At 51.8% G+C, this 16,392-nt stretch overlaps 9 protein-coding genes across 9 annotated transcripts; 4 read left to right on the top strand and 5 right to left on the bottom strand.

The window, feature by feature from the left end:
- Positions 1-1,180: 1,180 nt before the first annotated feature.
- PSV08DRAFT_322564 (cytochrome P450) lies at positions 1,181-3,689 on the top strand (the record flags this gene model as incomplete). The annotated part of the gene is made up of 10 exons (XM_014224474.2): positions 1,181-1,311; positions 1,375-1,614; positions 1,719-1,741; positions 1,868-2,031; positions 2,083-2,166; positions 2,226-2,322; positions 2,393-2,522; positions 2,591-2,873; positions 2,934-3,210; positions 3,312-3,689. Coding segments are annotated over 10 exons (1,598 nt in total), but the record flags the coding sequence as incomplete, so codon positions are not given.
- A 209-nt stretch (positions 3,690-3,898) lies between these two features.
- Positions 3,899-4,852, bottom strand: PSV08DRAFT_250173 (uncharacterized protein; the record flags this gene model as incomplete). The annotated part of the gene is made up of 1 exon (XM_014224475.1): positions 3,899-4,852. One exon carries the CDS (start codon positions 4,850-4,852, stop codon positions 3,899-3,901), a length of 954 nt encoding a protein of 317 aa, XP_014079950.1.
- A 623-nt stretch (positions 4,853-5,475) lies between these two features.
- Positions 5,476-6,218, bottom strand: PSV08DRAFT_322560 (uncharacterized protein). The gene is made up of 4 exons (XM_014224476.1): positions 6,189-6,218; positions 5,971-6,125; positions 5,808-5,921; positions 5,476-5,752 (listed from the first exon to the last, which is right to left on the bottom strand). The coding sequence occupies exons 2-4, from the start codon at positions 6,095-6,097 to the stop codon at positions 5,724-5,726; spliced, it is 270 nt and encodes an 89-aa protein (XP_014079951.1). The 5' UTR covers positions 6,098-6,125; positions 6,189-6,218; the 3' UTR covers positions 5,476-5,723.
- A 202-nt stretch (positions 6,219-6,420) lies between these two features.
- PSV08DRAFT_379292 (ubiquitin-2 like Rad60 SUMO-like-domain-containing protein) lies at positions 6,421-7,935 on the top strand. Its single transcript, XM_014224477.2, has 2 exons — positions 6,421-7,596; positions 7,653-7,935. The coding sequence occupies exons 1-2, from the start codon at positions 6,445-6,447 to the stop codon at positions 7,815-7,817; spliced, it is 1,317 nt and encodes a 438-aa protein (XP_014079952.1). The 5' UTR covers positions 6,421-6,444; the 3' UTR covers positions 7,818-7,935.
- A 63-nt stretch (positions 7,936-7,998) lies between these two features.
- PSV08DRAFT_411604 (uncharacterized protein) lies at positions 7,999-9,225 on the bottom strand. The gene is made up of 2 exons (XM_066093893.1): positions 8,589-9,225; positions 7,999-8,516 (listed from the first exon to the last, which is right to left on the bottom strand). Exons 1-2 carry the CDS (start codon positions 9,040-9,042, stop codon positions 8,053-8,055), a joined length of 918 nt encoding a protein of 305 aa, XP_065948585.1. The 5' UTR covers positions 9,043-9,225; the 3' UTR covers positions 7,999-8,052.
- Positions 9,226-9,953: 728 nt separating this feature from the next.
- On the bottom strand, positions 9,954-11,069 carry PSV08DRAFT_379288 (xylose isomerase-like protein; the record flags this gene model as incomplete). Its single annotated transcript, XM_014224479.2, has 1 exon — positions 9,954-11,069. Exon 1 carries the CDS (start codon positions 11,025-11,027, stop codon positions 9,954-9,956), a length of 1,074 nt encoding a protein of 357 aa, XP_014079954.1. The 5' UTR covers positions 11,028-11,069.
- A 585-nt stretch (positions 11,070-11,654) lies between these two features.
- On the top strand, positions 11,655-13,065 carry PSV08DRAFT_10790 (uncharacterized protein). The gene is made up of 2 exons (XM_014224480.2): positions 11,655-11,782; positions 11,855-13,065. Exons 1-2 carry the CDS (start codon positions 11,777-11,779, stop codon positions 12,971-12,973), a joined length of 1,125 nt encoding a protein of 374 aa, XP_014079955.1. The 5' UTR covers positions 11,655-11,776; the 3' UTR covers positions 12,974-13,065.
- Positions 12,859-14,492, bottom strand: PSV08DRAFT_322519 (Alpha/Beta hydrolase protein). Its single transcript, XM_014224481.2, has 2 exons — positions 14,138-14,492; positions 12,859-14,077 (listed from the first exon to the last, which is right to left on the bottom strand). Exons 1-2 carry the CDS (start codon positions 14,423-14,425, stop codon positions 13,157-13,159), a joined length of 1,209 nt encoding a protein of 402 aa, XP_014079956.1. The 5' UTR covers positions 14,426-14,492; the 3' UTR covers positions 12,859-13,156.
- Positions 14,493-14,675: 183 nt separating this feature from the next.
- Positions 14,676-16,339, top strand: PSV08DRAFT_228551 (uncharacterized protein). The gene is made up of 3 exons (XM_014224482.2): positions 14,676-15,470; positions 15,522-15,897; positions 15,952-16,339. The coding sequence occupies exons 1-3, from the start codon at positions 14,872-14,874 to the stop codon at positions 16,069-16,071; spliced, it is 1,095 nt and encodes a 364-aa protein (XP_014079957.1). The 5' UTR covers positions 14,676-14,871; the 3' UTR covers positions 16,072-16,339.
- Positions 16,340-16,392: the final 53 nt, after the last annotated feature.

Below are 16,392 nucleotides of genomic sequence, written 5' to 3'. Positions count from 1 at the left end.
TACCTAGAGTTGTGCCATCGTTTCGAAGGCTGGATACTTGGAAGGTCTCAACTCACCGTCTTGGTCGACTTAGCAAGAAGCAGGGGTTTCACATACATAGTACTCCAGGAAGCTTTGACTCTACTCTCTGACCGGCGATAAGTAGTAGTTGCCATGCCCTGGCCATGAGGATAAAACGTCCAAGATATGAGAGGCACCCATGTACCAATTTCTCACACCGATTGGTCATTAAATCATCTTTTAGTGAGAAAAAAAATATACCTGCTCTGGTATCCATGGCTGCTCTAGTTGCGGCGTAGTCACTAGTAAAATGCACAGACACGACTCGAGACGCCGCAACTAGCTCTACAATGAGCAATCGGATACAAACGGCAATGCGCCACATACCACCAAGAACATGGACATAAGCAAACCTTCACAACGTCTAAATATTCATAAGCCATCCACGCGCTTGCTCATTAGCCGGGATAGTGGTCTCACTCCACGTTTTTGACACTTTAATCCACCCTGCAGTGCGGGTACATTGTCCCGCATTGCGCCACCGCTCGACATGGGGGTCCTCGGAGCTTCTACACAAGCGGAACTACCCCCATGTACCCAGACTCGCCCGTGTATGTATGTACACCATGTACACCACTTACGCACCCACTGCATGGGCCGTACAGTAGAGCCGCATTTCCGACGCTGTCCAACCCTCTCCCCCGAATCCTACGCTACGAGACATCGGGCCGTTACTAGCAAGCAGTGCAGCAAGTGCATGGGCGTAGGCGCTTTCGTTGCTTGCATCGGCCATGCCTACCTTCTAGGATGGCCTGTATCATGGATGTGTCCACCAATCGTGACATGCACGTATACACGGGCGCCTCCACAATGCCGGATGGTAGCTGTGCATTTACATAAACTGACACAGACTTGAGGGTACCGTGGGCTGATGCCGCTTGCCTCGAGCTGCATGATAACGGCACAGTAAAACTAATGATGGCTTCTGCTAGCATGCTTGACGGAGACGCTGCGACGGGTCACTACGACCGAGGTTTCTGCGCCATCAGGCTTTGACACTCTTGCTTGCTTGCTTGGGCCCGCCTTGTATATGTACCAAAACATAGCCCATATACCTGGCTCCCGAGTAGCAGGTCCGGTCCAATTTTTAGACTTGTCCATTGTACGCTTTCTATAGTCACAATGGAATCTCTAGTATTGCCAACAGTACACTTGCCTACGTTGAGTCCTTTGACAGTCAATGCTGCAAGCAGTGTCTTTGGTTTCTTGTCAATCTTTCTTTGCTACAGAGCACTCGTAGCGAGGAAGTTGGTGCGTTTTCATCCTCTCTTTGTATCAAACTCTCCGAGTTCAAAGCTGACCTTATCATTTTAGCCATCACTACGACAGCTTCTCAACTATGTCTCCAGGCCCTTCGTAACCCGCTACAAGGCATGGGCATACCTCTTCTGGGGCCCAGATATTATTCAAAAGGCATTCGATGAGGCGGGTGGCAAGCCGTTCGAGTTGTTCGCTCCAGACAACCGCTACGTCTATGTATCCGACCCTCAGCAAATCAAAGAGATTGACAATGCCCCCGATACTGTCCTGTCGCTTCAAGCGGCCTCTAAGCAGGTAAGCCAATCTTCTTCTTCTTCTTCTTCTTCTTCTTCTTCTTCTTCTTCTTCTTCTTCTTCTTCTTCTTCTTCTGTTCTCTATTGATGCTAATCAACTTCCAGATGTTGCAACCCGTGTACACAATGTGAGTATAGCTCAAAGCTCCGTATCGTCCTTGTCATATGGTGGTGATACAAGTCACATGACCTATTACCCGTGTTGACCGAGGATGCACGTCTCTCATCCTATGTGGCTTACTGACGTACAACAGGCATGGCTTCAATTGGTTCGATAGACGCGGAACCGAAGGAGTGGGCTTTATCCGCGCTCTTCGCACGCTATTGACCAATAACCTCCCCAAAATCCTGCCTGATCTTACTTGCATCATCCGCACAAGATTCGAGGAGCTACATGCTTCTCATCCAGTCATCAATGGTATTGCACACTTTACATATGTGTATGAATGCAGCTGACAGTGAGGTATAGGTAAGAGGCATTCAGATGTCTATCACATGACTGTGAAGCTCGTCGTATTGTCCAACGCTGTGTCGTTCTTCGGAAAGGATCTAGGTATGCTCAATTGAGTATTCCAATACCTTTCTCATACGTAAGCTAACACCCCTGTTTAGCCAAAGACGAGCAATTCATGGTCTCGGCCCTGCAATACATCGAGGAGACTCTAATTTGCGCCGAAATCGTGCGTCTGCTACCTAGATTCCTGAGCCCGTAAGTAACCTCTTCGAACCACTTTGTTGGTTTTCTTACGTCTATTCACTCACTAACATCAACTCCCCAGCATTGTCGGCAACATCATCGCTCGTACCCTCAAATCCCATGCCGTAATCTTCAATCGACTCCTCCCCATCGCCCAAGAACGCTGCATCGAACGCGATGCCGCCATGCTCGGCCAAAAGGTGCCTCAACACGTACGTACTAACAACCCATGTTTGTATCTCTCCATGTACCTGAGCCAAACTAACCCGTGACCACAAAGGCCGACTGCATCCAATGGATCATGGAAACCTCACCCAAAAGCGCCCCATGGACCCCTCAGCGCGTAGTCCACGAACTAATGGCCATCTGGTTCGGCTCTGTCCACGCCGTCTCCACAACCGTCACTTTCGCCATCCACGACCTGTGCCTCCACCCTGAATACGTTGCCCCCCTTCGTGCAGAGTGCCAGGCGCAGTATGCGGATTTCGAACGCAAGGGAACGGGTCTGCCGCTGTTGGATAGCTTTATCAAAGAGTCTGCACGGTTGACGCCTGTCGAGTCGCGTAAGTTCTTTCCCTCCATCTCTCTCTTTCCTCTTCACTGTTGCTAATGCAAAACGATAGAAAGCACACGCCGTTCTGCCCTTCAACCTTTCTCGCTCAAAGACGGCACCCACGTCAACGTCGGCGACTGGTTCTGTACCCCTGTTCGCGCGATAATGACTAACCCCATTGACTACCCTACTCCCAACACGTTCAGTGGGTTCCGCTTTGCGGACCCGGCGCTTGTCCAGTCGCTGGAGGATGCGAAGGGCTCGTTTGAGATTCTCCAGAAGAAACCGACCAAGTTGACGGATGTGGATATGACGTTTCATGTTTGGGGAACCGGACGCATGGCTTGGTGAGTTTCCCTTGTTCCTCTTTCTTTCTCTTCGCCTTTTTTCTTGTACCTGATGGGAGGGAATCGTCATGTATGAGATACAGGTGCTAACACAATCACAGCCCTGGCCGCTTCTACGCCTCAGCAGTCATGAAAGTCATCCTCGGCCAAGTCATTCTCAACTACGACTGTGAGCTCCTAGAGCCGAACGCCAACCGTCTATTCACATGGCGTTCGACCATTCTGCCTAAGCCGAGTGCAAAGGTCATCTTTACGCCGCTCAAGGCGTGAGATTGACACTGTTGATACAGTGCGACAGCCCATCTTTTTGTTTGATTTCCAGGGGGGAGGTTTGATTGACGAGTTCATGCAATTAGCGTTTCTTGTTTTTTTTTGGCGTTTGGGCATACGAAATTACGATACAACACGATGATATCCACGCTCCTTTTTCTTTCCTGGTTGCTACTACCGGATGAAAAAATTACACTTTTACTAGATAGAACCAACCCGTGCGATGTGATGTTGATGCCTCAAGAGGATCGGTATATTGAATATTGCATTACACATTGTATTACTTGTCAGTCACCTGGCTTTTCTGAATCGACCTGCAAATAGCATGCGCCCCTTTCCATAATACTTACATCGCACGGTTCACGCCCTCTTTCCAGCTTCTTCCCCCCCCCCCCCCCCCCCCCCCCCCCCGTCGCCCTCACCAATAACAGCACTGGCCAAACGGCCACTCCTCCACCCCAATATTTGAGCATCCACTCGCATCCTGACACTCTGACCAATGGACTCCGCACCTCCTCTTTTCGTCTCTCGAGTCCACTCCAGACTGTCGAGCCACAGACACACGTCTTGCGTGTGTCGTCATTGTCGTCGCAAAAGGCAAATCCGCAGAGGACGTGATATGCCTATTCCAACGCGGCCATGCGTCTCTATCGCGGTCCAGCAAATTTGCTGCTGTGTTGTTCGATTTGGACGGGGACGCAGCGATGCATGGGCTGCCGGGTACGTCGAAGCCGCGGATCACTGTTTCCGGGGTATAGGCGTCGCGCGCTACCACTGCGTAGCCGGTGTATGCGGTCAGAGGCGCGGGCGAGATCTTTGTGTAGGATAGGCAGTGTGTGACGGGATGGGATTTGGGTGTGCGAATGGAAGTAATGACTGTTGGGAGGGGGAGTCGAGGTAAGTGATTACATGGAGTGATGTGGTTGAAGTTGTGCTTCTGTGCGGGTGCTTTTGTGGTAGCCTGCTCCTTGGAGGCCTTTGGCGGCTGTGAAGTAGACTCAGCGAGTATAGAGTTGCAGACGAAGCTGTCGGTGCGTTTGTGAGCGTTGTGTGCGCTCAAGGTTGGCTTGCGTCCTGCGAACAGCGTTACGAGCCAGTCACGCCATGTTTTTGACGATGCGCCTGGATTGCATCTTTTTGTTGTGAAACTAGGCTGTTCTCGTGTGGCCGCTTCATCGTTCTCAGAAACTGGTATATACAGGGGTGCGAGTACCAGGAGTGAATCACTTGGGTCGATGTCGTCGTCTACGGAGCTTGGGAAGCTGGACAGACTTTTTGAATCGAATGAAGAGATCGGGGTTTCTGCTGTAGGGTAAATGGCGCTCTTCAGAATGTCGTCCGTCCCATCAATTGCTGGAGCAGAAGCCTGCATTTGCGAGAAACATCCTCCTTTTCTTCCATATGTACCAATATTCTCTTCGTATATTGCTCCATGTGGATCAATGGGAGTTATATATACTGATTCTAGTTAGCAAGCATTCTATAGAGATAAACATAATGGTCAATTAGATGCCTCTATCGACTATATCTGGGTTATTTATGGTGTCGTTTGCTGGTGATGGTTTGGCCATATCCACGTGATGTTTGTTGTTTTCTTGCAGACGCTGCTTGTTTTGACCAGATAATCGAACGCGCGACATGATTGTACAGGGTCCAGTGAAATTGCAACCATCAGTTGGAATGGATTGGCTGAGTAAGTTTGGGAGAGGAATTGAGAAGAGAAAGGTATTAAGAGAAACCGGGGGTTGAAGTAAAGTCAAGAACTGCCCAAGTTTGTGAAGAATCTTAGTAAATTCCCCGTTGCACATGCAGGTTTTAATCAGTGCATGAAATATTCACTGCTTTGCGAGTGATTGCGATGAAGCGATACGATAGTAATGGTGATGGTGGCACATGGCGATATCATGGTGAAGGTGAAACTGAAAGACGTGGACTACATGAAAGGAGGCAAACATGTAGAGCATTCGCTGATGCTGAAAAGGTCACTGAGATAGAATGGAAAATCTGGTTGGTTGCAAATATGTGGTCTCTTAAGTGTGATGTACGATTACAGCTGCATACCGCCAGGTGAGCATGGAGACAGTGTAGCACAAGCTTAAGCTGTAGGCGTTGATACAACGACACTTGGCCGAACTCCGGTTGACACTGATAGGAGCGCACATGATAGCTTCTCCGTCATGCTAGCGTGTATACAGGCACGGACAGATGGCTGCTTTGTGATTCAAGGTTCACACTTAGTATACTCATGCGTTGTCCGCGCAAATATATGTGACTGCATACAAGGTTAGCAAAACCAAAAGGCAGAACTGAGGCAAGGAACAAGGCACCATTGTTTCCACGGACAAAGGCATCGCCCCAGTTGCGCGTAACCTTGCCGTCTGAGACTTCCTTGCAACGCTCAAGGGCAATGTTCATGTAGCCATCGACTGACTGAAGGTCACCTGTGATGGTGTTAGCACACAATGGAGACGAAGACAGCAGCGTATTCACCTTTGTAGATGATGCCAGAGTTCAGCTTGACAGTGACAGGAGCGCCAATAATCTCGCTGAGGAAGCCGCTGGGGTCTCTAGAGTCGGCGGCAGCCTCTGGTGCTGGACTTTCGCCGTTTGTGGACATGGTGTCGTGGCTGGTTAGATGCGAGTTCCTGGACACATGTTCAGCGCCATGGTGGCGGCGACATAGATGATGCTGGGACGATGGAGCTTACGTAAGAAGAGGCGTGTTCCTGCCTTGCGCTGGCGATGTGCTGGTGGGTGACGGGTGAATGGACTGAGTAGGTGGCGCACGGACCCGCTCTTTCTGTCGCTACTCAGAGATGGCAATCGCGAGCAACGTGACTGCGCGTTTGGGAAAGCCCCACCGTCCCGCCTTCCACGTCTGTCCGCCTGCTCCTTTCAGGCGGGTACTGCTGAGTCAACACCGTTCAAGCCAGCCCATCCATAATCGATGCTTCTCTTACAACTATGACGCAAGCCACCCCGAGCGCGGCACCGCCCAAGAAGCGCTCACTCTTCAAGCGCCCAGCCTGGCAAGACTCTCCGAAAGACGACGACGCCGACATCTTCAGCCACTCGAATGAGTTTGCCGACATCATCGCCGACGAGGCCAGGCGGCGCGCAGAGGAAAAAAAGCAGGAAGAGACCCGCCGTACACGCAAGCACTCGCAGCCACGAGACAGTAAACGTCGGCGCACGTCCAATCCAGACGACAAGAAGGCTACTGCAAGCTCGACACTGAAGACATCCCCCAAACGCAACAAAACACCCCTCTCGCCTCTCCCAGTACAATCGCCGCCGGCCTCGCTCGCTGCCCGCTACGACTCGCTAGCAACGTCCAATTCCTCAGCCGTCTCGCTGCCACATAAGGACTCGCTCGTTATTGAGCTGGGTGATTCGGAAGATGACTCGCACAATGTTCACAAGTCTCCCGCGCCAGTCGCTGCCAGCCATACACAAAATGTGGCTGTTCGCCGGTCAAAACCGTCGCCAGTGGTTATTTTAGACGACGATGACGAAGACGAGGCAGAGGACGAAGAGGACTCTATGTTTGCTGCATTGAGGGCAAGAGCGCGAGCGCGCATTGCAGCAAAGGCCGCTGCATCGTCAGCACAAGGCAGTGACGCCCCCAAAGCCCCAATCACCCAGCTCCTCATTACTTCGCGCATCCCGAACACAAACCCCCTCATGGTCAAGATCAGAGTCGACACGTTTATCGAGAAGCCACGCAAGGCATGGTGCGCAAAACAAGGCCTTTCGCAAAGAGACACAGACAATGTTTTTTTTACATGGAAGGGTACACGTATATACGACAGCACGTCCATCACACGTTTGGGTATTACAGTTGACGAAAACGGCCATGTTACAATTGAAGGGGACACCAACATTTACGATGACGTCAACCTCCCCAAGATCCATGTCGAAGCCTGGACCAACGAACTTTATAAAGAGTACAAGAAGGAGGAGGCTGCAGCAGCAGCGGCTAAAATGCTTGCTGCTGAAGCCCCTGTCGTGGTCGAAGAAAGGACTCCCACTCCGGAACCCACTCCCGTGTCCACAAAACTACGGGTCATCTTGCGTGCCAAGGGCAGAGCAGACTTTGGCTTGACAGTGAACCCAGTATGTACAGACGTCTTCAAGGCAAGCCAGATCACGTGTACTAACAAGAGCTATAGCACACTACAATTGCCCATATTGCAAGCGCATACAAATCCCAAACTGGTATTGACAAAAGCCAACCAATCACACTCATGTTTGACGGCGACCGACTTATGCCCATGGACACCGTGGCCGACTACGAGATGGAGGACAGGGATGGAATTGAAGTCCTGTTCAAGTGAACATGTCCCCACTTTTTTTTTTACAGCAGTGGTCGTTTGCTCTGTACTGGCATCGTCGTTTTTTTGATTTCTTGATATGAATGCTAGCGTGGCGTTGGGGGCGCATCAACGTTCGAACCACGTGTGCTTTGTCAATTTGATCTGAATATTCCTTGAAATGGACCTGGAGCATCTTTAATGCATCGAATAACAGCCATGGCTGTGAATATAACCATTTGTCTTTTGATTGAACAACTCAGATATTAGGATTCTTTCTCCTGTTGGCACCTCCATCAAGAATCAACTCTTGACCGCTCAAAAAGCCTGCTCCCATAACATACTCGACCATCTCCGCAAGATCCTCTCCTCTTCCCACCCGGCCAGCAGGATGCTGCTTATGGTACAACTCATCCAGATCATCGGCCCACGCCATCATCCTCAGCTTCTGCGCCGACTCTTCATGCGGCGCAACATCTTTGTACGCGCCATTCTGCTGCTCCTTGATCTCCAAATCCCTCGCCTTACACTCGTGCTGCACACTGACCCACCCCGGCGAGATGGCCACAACACGGATTCCCCATCTCTGACACGAAATCGACATGGCCTGCGTCAACGCCAACACCCCCCCTTTACTCGCCGCATACCCCTCACAATCCGGATCAGACTGGTGCGCACGAAACGATGCAACGTTGATTATGCAACCGCCCTCATCCAGCTTGTCTTCTCCATGCAAGTTGGTAGGTAACTGATTGAATTCCTCGGTCCGCTTGAGATCTTTCCTCCTATCCACACCCTTTGCGCCCTCCTTTTGCGTATTCTTGCTCTTCATGAACGGAATCACCGCTTGGCTCATGTAGAACGGTGCACTGAGATTGGTAGCAATGTAGGCTTCCCACTGTGCGCCTGTGGCCTCATCTTCCATTGTGCCGTTTCCGGCGTTGAAAAAGCCGCGGGCAATGCCCGCATTGTTGATCAGTACATCGATTCGGCCCCCGAAGAACTCGGCGGCTTGCGCGACGGCAGTGCGGATCTCGTCGGGCTTGGTGAGATCCGTCACGTGGGAGCTTACGCGGGGTGCGTAGGCGGACAGGTGCGTGGAGACGGCGTAGTCGAGTTCTTCGGCGTCAAAGTCGAGGATGAAGACGCGGTGCGAGGCGGGGAGGGAGAGAAGGTGGCGTGCGGTGCAGCGACCTATGCCGCGCGCACCGCCGGTTATGATGATGTTTTTGGATTTTGAAGCGGGCATTTTGCTATATGTGTGTATTTATTTGCTGGTATAGCAAAAACCCAGGAATCAAATACTACTATCTAGACCTGGTTGCAGGTTTTGCAAAAAGCACATGCAACCTTCTTATATGTATGTAGTAGTACATGTCTCCAGAATGCCCGCTTGTTGGTGGCGCATGTGCTAGCCGTTGATATTGTGTGTGCGGGATTCGCCCTTTCAGGCTATTTTGCTCTCCCAGCCGCGCATGTAGCGTGGTGGAGTGCAACGGGAACGTTGGTGGTATGCATACATTAGCCCTGGGGGGTTGTGCGGGAACGTCCTGCATCGAGGTCCCAGTCTGGTACGTCTTGGAAGCAGGCCCGTGTATCCGCTTCTCACTGCCTCACGAGCGCAAATGAAATAGATTGACAATTGTTCCGATGGAAAGGCGGACCTGGATGCTAAGCGATGATTGAAGTGCGGAGAGTGTTTGGCAGACATGCGGAGTTCGGACAGGTGAGCCGCTGGAAGGATGCAGTTGTCTCACTGAAGATGGTGGTGTGCGGGGACGGGATATCTGGTCCCTTTCCTGGCCCGCTTATCGTGCATAGCTATGTTCCGCTGCGAACTTGTTGTCATGTTTTGATGGTATACTTTGGGTTTGATGATGGTAGGAATGGGAGTTTTACCGAGGGTAAAGTGAGCATTTTTGCCTATCATAGTCTGCTGAACATCTACATATGAAGTCTGGTGGATTACTGTCATGTGTCCTTTTCGTAGAAAATATGAAATCCTAAATCTCGTTCATGGTTATCTTCCATTGTTGATGCTGTATACTTCTGGTTGGTAGGTTGGATACGTATTATATACCTTCATTTTGGTTACAGATCCAGCTATAATACATTATCGTAGCGATCACGACTCATGACAACCGACAAATCTCAGTAACATCATCTGATCGCCATCTCCTCGTCCACTTTTTGTCCCGCACACTCCTGCAGTAAGCGGCCTTGTACATTCTTTGCAGCACGCGCGTAGGCAACAACATCTACATCTGTCTTCTTGCCATCGGGTCCGCCGTCAAACACCTCGTAACTGAACCACCCTCGGAATCCCGTTTTGAGTACTGCTCTTGCAACATCGACAACAGGTAGGTAACCGCCGTTGTATGGAAGCGGTCTAAAGTCGTGGCTCCAGCGTCCGCGAGGCAGCAGACCAGACTCATCGCGCTCAGCATTCATCGGCTGCGGTACCTTGTATGCATCGCTGATTTGCAGGAGATAAATCTTTTCCTTTGGGATACTGGTGCTGAGTTCTTTGAGACTCTTTTGGAACCGCTTCTCCAACTCATTCTTGAACACGTCTTCGCGTATGCCAGATGCAGTTCGGGGGTCTCCCCATTCGCCGCCAGCGGTCTGGAAAGTATCGAGACAGAGACCGATATTTGGGCGATCAACTTGCTGGACGATGCTCCAGACGTCTTTCCAGTCTGGAGCATGTGTCGACCAGCACCAGTTTTCGTAGGCGAGTCGGAAACCATGTTGATCGAGCATGTCGCATAGCACTTGGAGATCCGATACCATTTTGTTCCTTTCTAGTTTTTCAAGCGGCGTGTCGGTTGATCCAACTTGGAGCATGTCTGTTCCGCATGCCTGCATGATGCGTATCCAGCCGCGTGCTCTGTCCATGGCATCTTTGCGGCCAGGAGAGTCTTCGGGCCAACCTTCGTAGTTGGCAAATGGCTGGAGCATCATGATTCCTAGGTTCCTCTGGTCGCACTCTTTCTTGATATCAGCTGCCACTGTGCAGAGTTCATCGTAGTTGGATGGTTGCACCTCATGGCCGAGCAAGGTTTGGCCGTACGAAAGAATATCAGGAAATGAAAGCTCAACGGCAGAGAAGCCCGCATCAGAGATTGCCTGTAGGCGGTCAAGCAGAGGCGGAGGGTTTGATGGGCTGCCGAGCGAGCATGTCGCATAGCTGATGGGAATGGAAGCTAGAGAAGAGTAGTCGAGCCCGCTCATTGTGTGTATCTGAATTATCCAGGTGAGATGAAAATGACTGTTGACTGCTTAGTTTGAAAACCCATGGTTACTTATGAAATGGAGGGCGGTGCGACACGGCTCTTTCGGTATGCAACAGTTGTGACGTAGAAGTTGTGGAGTAGCGATGACGGCACTCCACAGCCTAGGCTCGACTGGTCCTACAAATTGCGACTGAGCAAAATCGCTGTGTGTGCTTAGTTGTCGCGTACATTATGGACATGAAGCATCAACGACCAGTGCTGCTCCAAAAAATAGCGCTGAATGATGATCGGAGCTGCCAGCCCCGTAGTCGGAGCAGTGTGACCGCCTCCATATAGCTGAGACTCGGTGGCCGGAGTGGCAGGGCATTTGTTTGCTCCATGACCATGCAAAACGACCGAAATCACAGCGAAATCACCAGCGTTGCGCATACTCAAAAATTGTTGTGCTGAAACTTGACGTCAGCATTGCTGGCAATTTCTATGCTACTGGTGTGTGGTATTGATGGACAGGTCTGGTTGGCTATTCCGAGAGCGGCCGCCACAGCCATAAAACAGTTTGAGCACATCGACAACCGACCAATAAGAGACGGTCCGACTCCGCTGTCATCACCAAAACATTCGACTCATAAAGAGGCCGTGGCGGCTGCATGAAAGAAAAAGAGACAGACAGTTTCACAGTCACTGCCCCAAATCTCTCACTTCTAGACATCGAGTCGTGGTTTCTCGCAGTCCAGTTCCACCGCCAGCATGTCTGTAAGTCTAGCACCCCGCGCCACCTGCCTTAGTTGTCATTCACTGTCTTCCTCTGTTAACACCTTACTGTAGTTCCACATTGAGAACCCAGCCGTCGGCGACCCGCACAACTCAGAAGACTGGCGCATTCGCGGCTACAATCCTCTCACCCCGCCTGATCTGCTGCAGAGCGAGATCCCTCAGACAGCCAAATCCCGCGACACCGTGCTCAAGGCTCGCGACGAAGCCGTCGCCATTGTCCAGGGCAAAGATGCACAGAAGCGACTGCTCGTCGTCATCGGCCCGTGCTCTATCCACGATCCCGCCGCTGCTCTCGACTACTGCGACCGTCTGCTGAAGCTCAAGGAAAAGTACCAGGATGACCTCCTCATCGTCATGCGCTCGTACCTCGAGAAGCCCCGCACCACGGTCGGCTGGAAGGGCCTGATCAACGACCCTGACATCGACAACAGCTTCAAGATCAACAAGGGTCTGCGCATCTCGCGACAGCTCTTTGCCGACTTGACGGAGAAGGGCATGCCGCTGGCGAGCGAGATGTTGGATACTATCTCGCCCCAGTTCTTGGCTGACATGTTCAGCGTGGGAGCCATTGGCGCCAGAACCACCGAGTCGCAACTGCACCGCGAACTCGCCTCTGGTCTGTCTTTCCCTGTAGGCTTCAAGAACGGTACAGACGGCACCCTTGACGTCGCCATCGACGCCATCGGTTCAGCCAAGCACCCCCACCACTTCCTCTCCGTCACCAAACCCGGCGTCGTCGCCATTGTCGGCACAATTGGCAATGACGACTGCTTCATCATCCTGCGCGGCGGCAAGAAGGGAACAAACTACGATGCAAAGAGCGTCAAGGAGGCGCGCGAGAAGCTCGAGTCAAAGGGTATGAACTCGCGCCTCATGGTTGACTGCAGCCACGGCAACTCGGAGAAAAACCACATGAACCAGCCCAAGGTTGCCCACGCCGTCGCCGAGCAGATTGAAGCCGGCGAGACGGCCATCATGGGCGTCATGATTGAGAGCAATATTAAGGCTGGTACACAAAAGGTGCCCAAGGAAGGAAAGGCTGGTCTCGAGTACGGTATGTCGATTACGGATGCGTGCATTGACTGGGAGACGACCGAGACAGTGCTTGAGGACCTCGCTGCAGCTGTGTCAAAGAGGAGGACACTTCTCGGCCAGAATGGCGCAAGCTAAAAAGACGCCAGTCTCTCTGTGGAAAAAAAAGGACACGGTAGGCGTGGCGTATACAAGGCATGGTGCATGGCGTTTCCCCTTGACTGTTCAAAAGCCGTTTGGATCAATGGCGAAAACGATGAATTATTACGATATTACCCAAATTAAAAGTTGATAAAACAGAGAAAAAAGTTATGCTACAAATTATAACTCTTCAATCTCGGGTTCCTGCACCTCTGTATCGTAACCCATGGCATGTCCTGGATACTTATCGTACCAATCTCCTGGGTTGCCCCCAGGCATGCATAGTCCCAGTCGCCAAAAGTAGTCGCGGTGGGCAAAGAAGAGCTGCCAGAACTTGAAGCGAGTGGGCACTCCCCACGCGGGTTTTTCTTCGTCGCTGCCAGCAATGCAGTGCGTGTCTTCATCTCCATTGCAGAAGTGAACATCAGCGACAGAAAAGGGTAGGCTAGACTCTGAGATGAAGATTTCTTCGCTGTGCATGCTGAAGCCCCATTCGGCTAGGGGCAACAAAGGCACGGGGTCGCCAACGTGGGTAACGCGGTGAATCTTATTATGCTGGTGGTTTGCCGTAACGTTGAAGCGCTCGTCAATGTATGCGTTGAACTCCTTGTTCCCTAGCCTCGGCTCTCCAAACGTTGTCACATGAGGATCCCAGCCACGTGCTTTGAAGTCCAGGCCAGCCAGAGTTGCTACAGCGCCGCCCAACGAATGTCCCACCAAGACCAGCTTATACTCCGGATACTTTTCCAGGGCCTCGGAAACATACGGTAGGATAACCCTGCGCGTGTTGAGCCAGGACGAGTAGAAGCCTGTATGAACGGTGCAATTCTCGCATTTCGGCGGTTCTGCCGGAGGAGCGTCACCCTCCGCAATACCCTCCGAGACACCGACTCGGGGGGTGAGAAAGTCCGAGTCACCGCTATCTGAATTGTCGTCGCCTGGATAAGGGATGTATTCCTGGGGTATGGTCGACAAGTCCGCAATAGTGTTTGCGATGGAATAGGTGCCACGGAACGCGATAATCAGTCGCGGTTCGGCAGGGTGGTGCGACAGGGCAATGTAGCCGCACGAGTCGGACAGGAAAGGACCAGTATTCCATGCCTACGTGCACACATATCAGCACATCAGTAATACGACGCATGCTGACGTGCAGCGACTCACCTTGACTAGATCAAAAGTCTCAAAGTCGCGGTCCGCACAGCGGCTTGCGCACGTAAAGGGCTTCTTTATACCCAGTCCTGCGGTACCGACACAGTAGGAGATGTCGACAATGCGCGCGAGTTCTTCGAGCTCCCAGAAGAGATGCTGGGGAATTATGGTGGCATTATTGCCAGTGGCTTTTGTTGGTCCGCGGACTAGCGGTTGCTGTGTCGCATCGCCCTGGGGGCTAGCGGCCCAGGACGTAACGAGGGTGAGATAGCATAGGAGAAGGCCGCGTAGAGAGCCCATCAGTAAGATGCTTCACATATCCCGTATGTAGAGCGGTGATGGAGGGTGGGCGTAGGCTTGGTGGTGAGGTCAGAGGACGAATGCGGACGTGATCAGGATCAATCAGAGTTGGTCGCGTCACCGCCGAGACGCCTAGACGGCGCCAAGCCATGGACCCTGAAAAAACAGCCTATGACATCACGGCCGCCGCTGGACGAGAGCCTTCTGCTGGTTCCATATCTGGGCCACGCGGGCTGCCCGCTGCTGACACACGACACACGACACAAACCCTCACCCTTACTTTATACTAAACTCCGCCTGCCCAAGACTCCGTCCCACCCGTTGGCTTCCGGACAAGACTCTCCCCGTTTCTTAAGTAATCATCACTCCCGGCCCTTCCGATTTTTTCTTTGCTCGAGGCCCAAATACCACCGCACTATCACCGGCGCCTTATTGCTACCACAACCATGGTTTCTGAACAGAGGTCGACAGACGCCTTGAGGGTGGCGGAGGACTCTCGCCCTACCACTGCAGACCGAACAGACACTGCGCCAGTACCAACCGTTCAGATTGACGGTGTAAGCGACGACAAGGAACAAGCATCAGACATAACCGCTGCCAATAACACAACAAGCCTCAACCCAAGCGCACAGCCAAGTCGCGCTCCATCGCCAAACCGACACGCTCTCTTCCCCCACACCCAAGTCACATACGATGACCCCGACTTTACACGTCCACCACCACTCAACTACACGCTGCGAACCCGCAAGAAGGCCATTTTCTGGTTCTGGACCCTCATCATTCTCGACTGCGTCTGCATGCCTATTGGCCTCTACTTTGGCATGTGGTACGGTCTCACTCGCGACCAATTGTCTGCCAATGCTGTCTTCAGTATCAGCACCGCCTTGCTGGGAACCGTGTCGATTGTTGAGTATTTCATCCGTTTCCACAGACTGTGGAGGAAGAATTCCAGCTGCCGCGTCATTGGAGCTAAGAGATGGTATCTCGACTGGTTTCACTGGAATTTGTCTGTTGGGTGGTTTTTCGTCATGATTGAGCTCATTGCGTAAGTTTTCTCCGTTACTATCTTCCATGGCATGATACTAAATCTTCGTAGCGGCACATGTCCCCACGACCCACCCATCCGACTCCTCGCTATGCCAGCATCAACCATGATGTTTGCAATTGGCGTTGAACTTCTCCTTGTCGACATTCTACGTATCATGAAGGTCCCTGCCCCTTGCCGTATCTCGTCGCTGCCACAGGGTGCCCCTCTCCGTCCCGGTATCTACGCCTACATTGAGGACATCTGCGCAGTGGATGGATCCGGCGGCACCGAGTTCCGCCAGCGATTGAACCTCCGATACCAGGCCAGTAAGGCGTTCCGTGAGATGCTCCACCGCTTGACGCTCTTCTGGGCCATTGGCGCCATCGTCGCATCTGCCGTCTGCACAGCCATCATCTTCACCATCCAGCGTGACGCTGCTTACGTGGTATGTTTTAACCTCTTACGCCCTTGCAGCCTGCTTTTTGCTAACTCAAAATAGGTCGGCTGGGTCGTACCATTCCTCTGGGCAGGTATCTGGGCCGCCATTACCATCAAATGGGTCCAGCACGAACTCAAGCGCGAACACGAACAATGGACCACGGCTCAATACAAACTCTAGAGAGCTTTTTCTCCTTTCCGAACACCCCCTTTTTTGTTGTTCGAATAATCCAAGGAACAAGAATTGCATGCATTACTAGAGAATCAGAAGATTGGTAATTATTTCAAACGGGGGATTGATGGGCGTTTGTAGCCACATCATTGAGTCACTGTCTTTTTCCGTTTTTTCGATTATGAGTGTTGATGAAAGAAACAGCGAGATACCACTTCTTTTTTTTTTGCGTACGCGTATGTAGAATATCCACGTTTCATCGGCTTGGTATTTTTTTCTCACGTCGTGTTCTCAAGTCTTTTCGCAGCTTGAAAGTGATTTGTGACATCA

The sequence above is a fragment of the Bipolaris maydis genome (assembly GCF_028858645.1).
Source record: "Bipolaris maydis strain C4 unplaced genomic scaffold PSV08scaffold_12, whole genome shotgun sequence".
In the NCBI taxonomy this organism is placed as follows: Eukaryota; Fungi; Ascomycota; class Dothideomycetes; order Pleosporales; family Pleosporaceae; genus Bipolaris; species Bipolaris maydis.
This window is presented reverse-complemented; position numbering and strand designations above follow the sequence as displayed.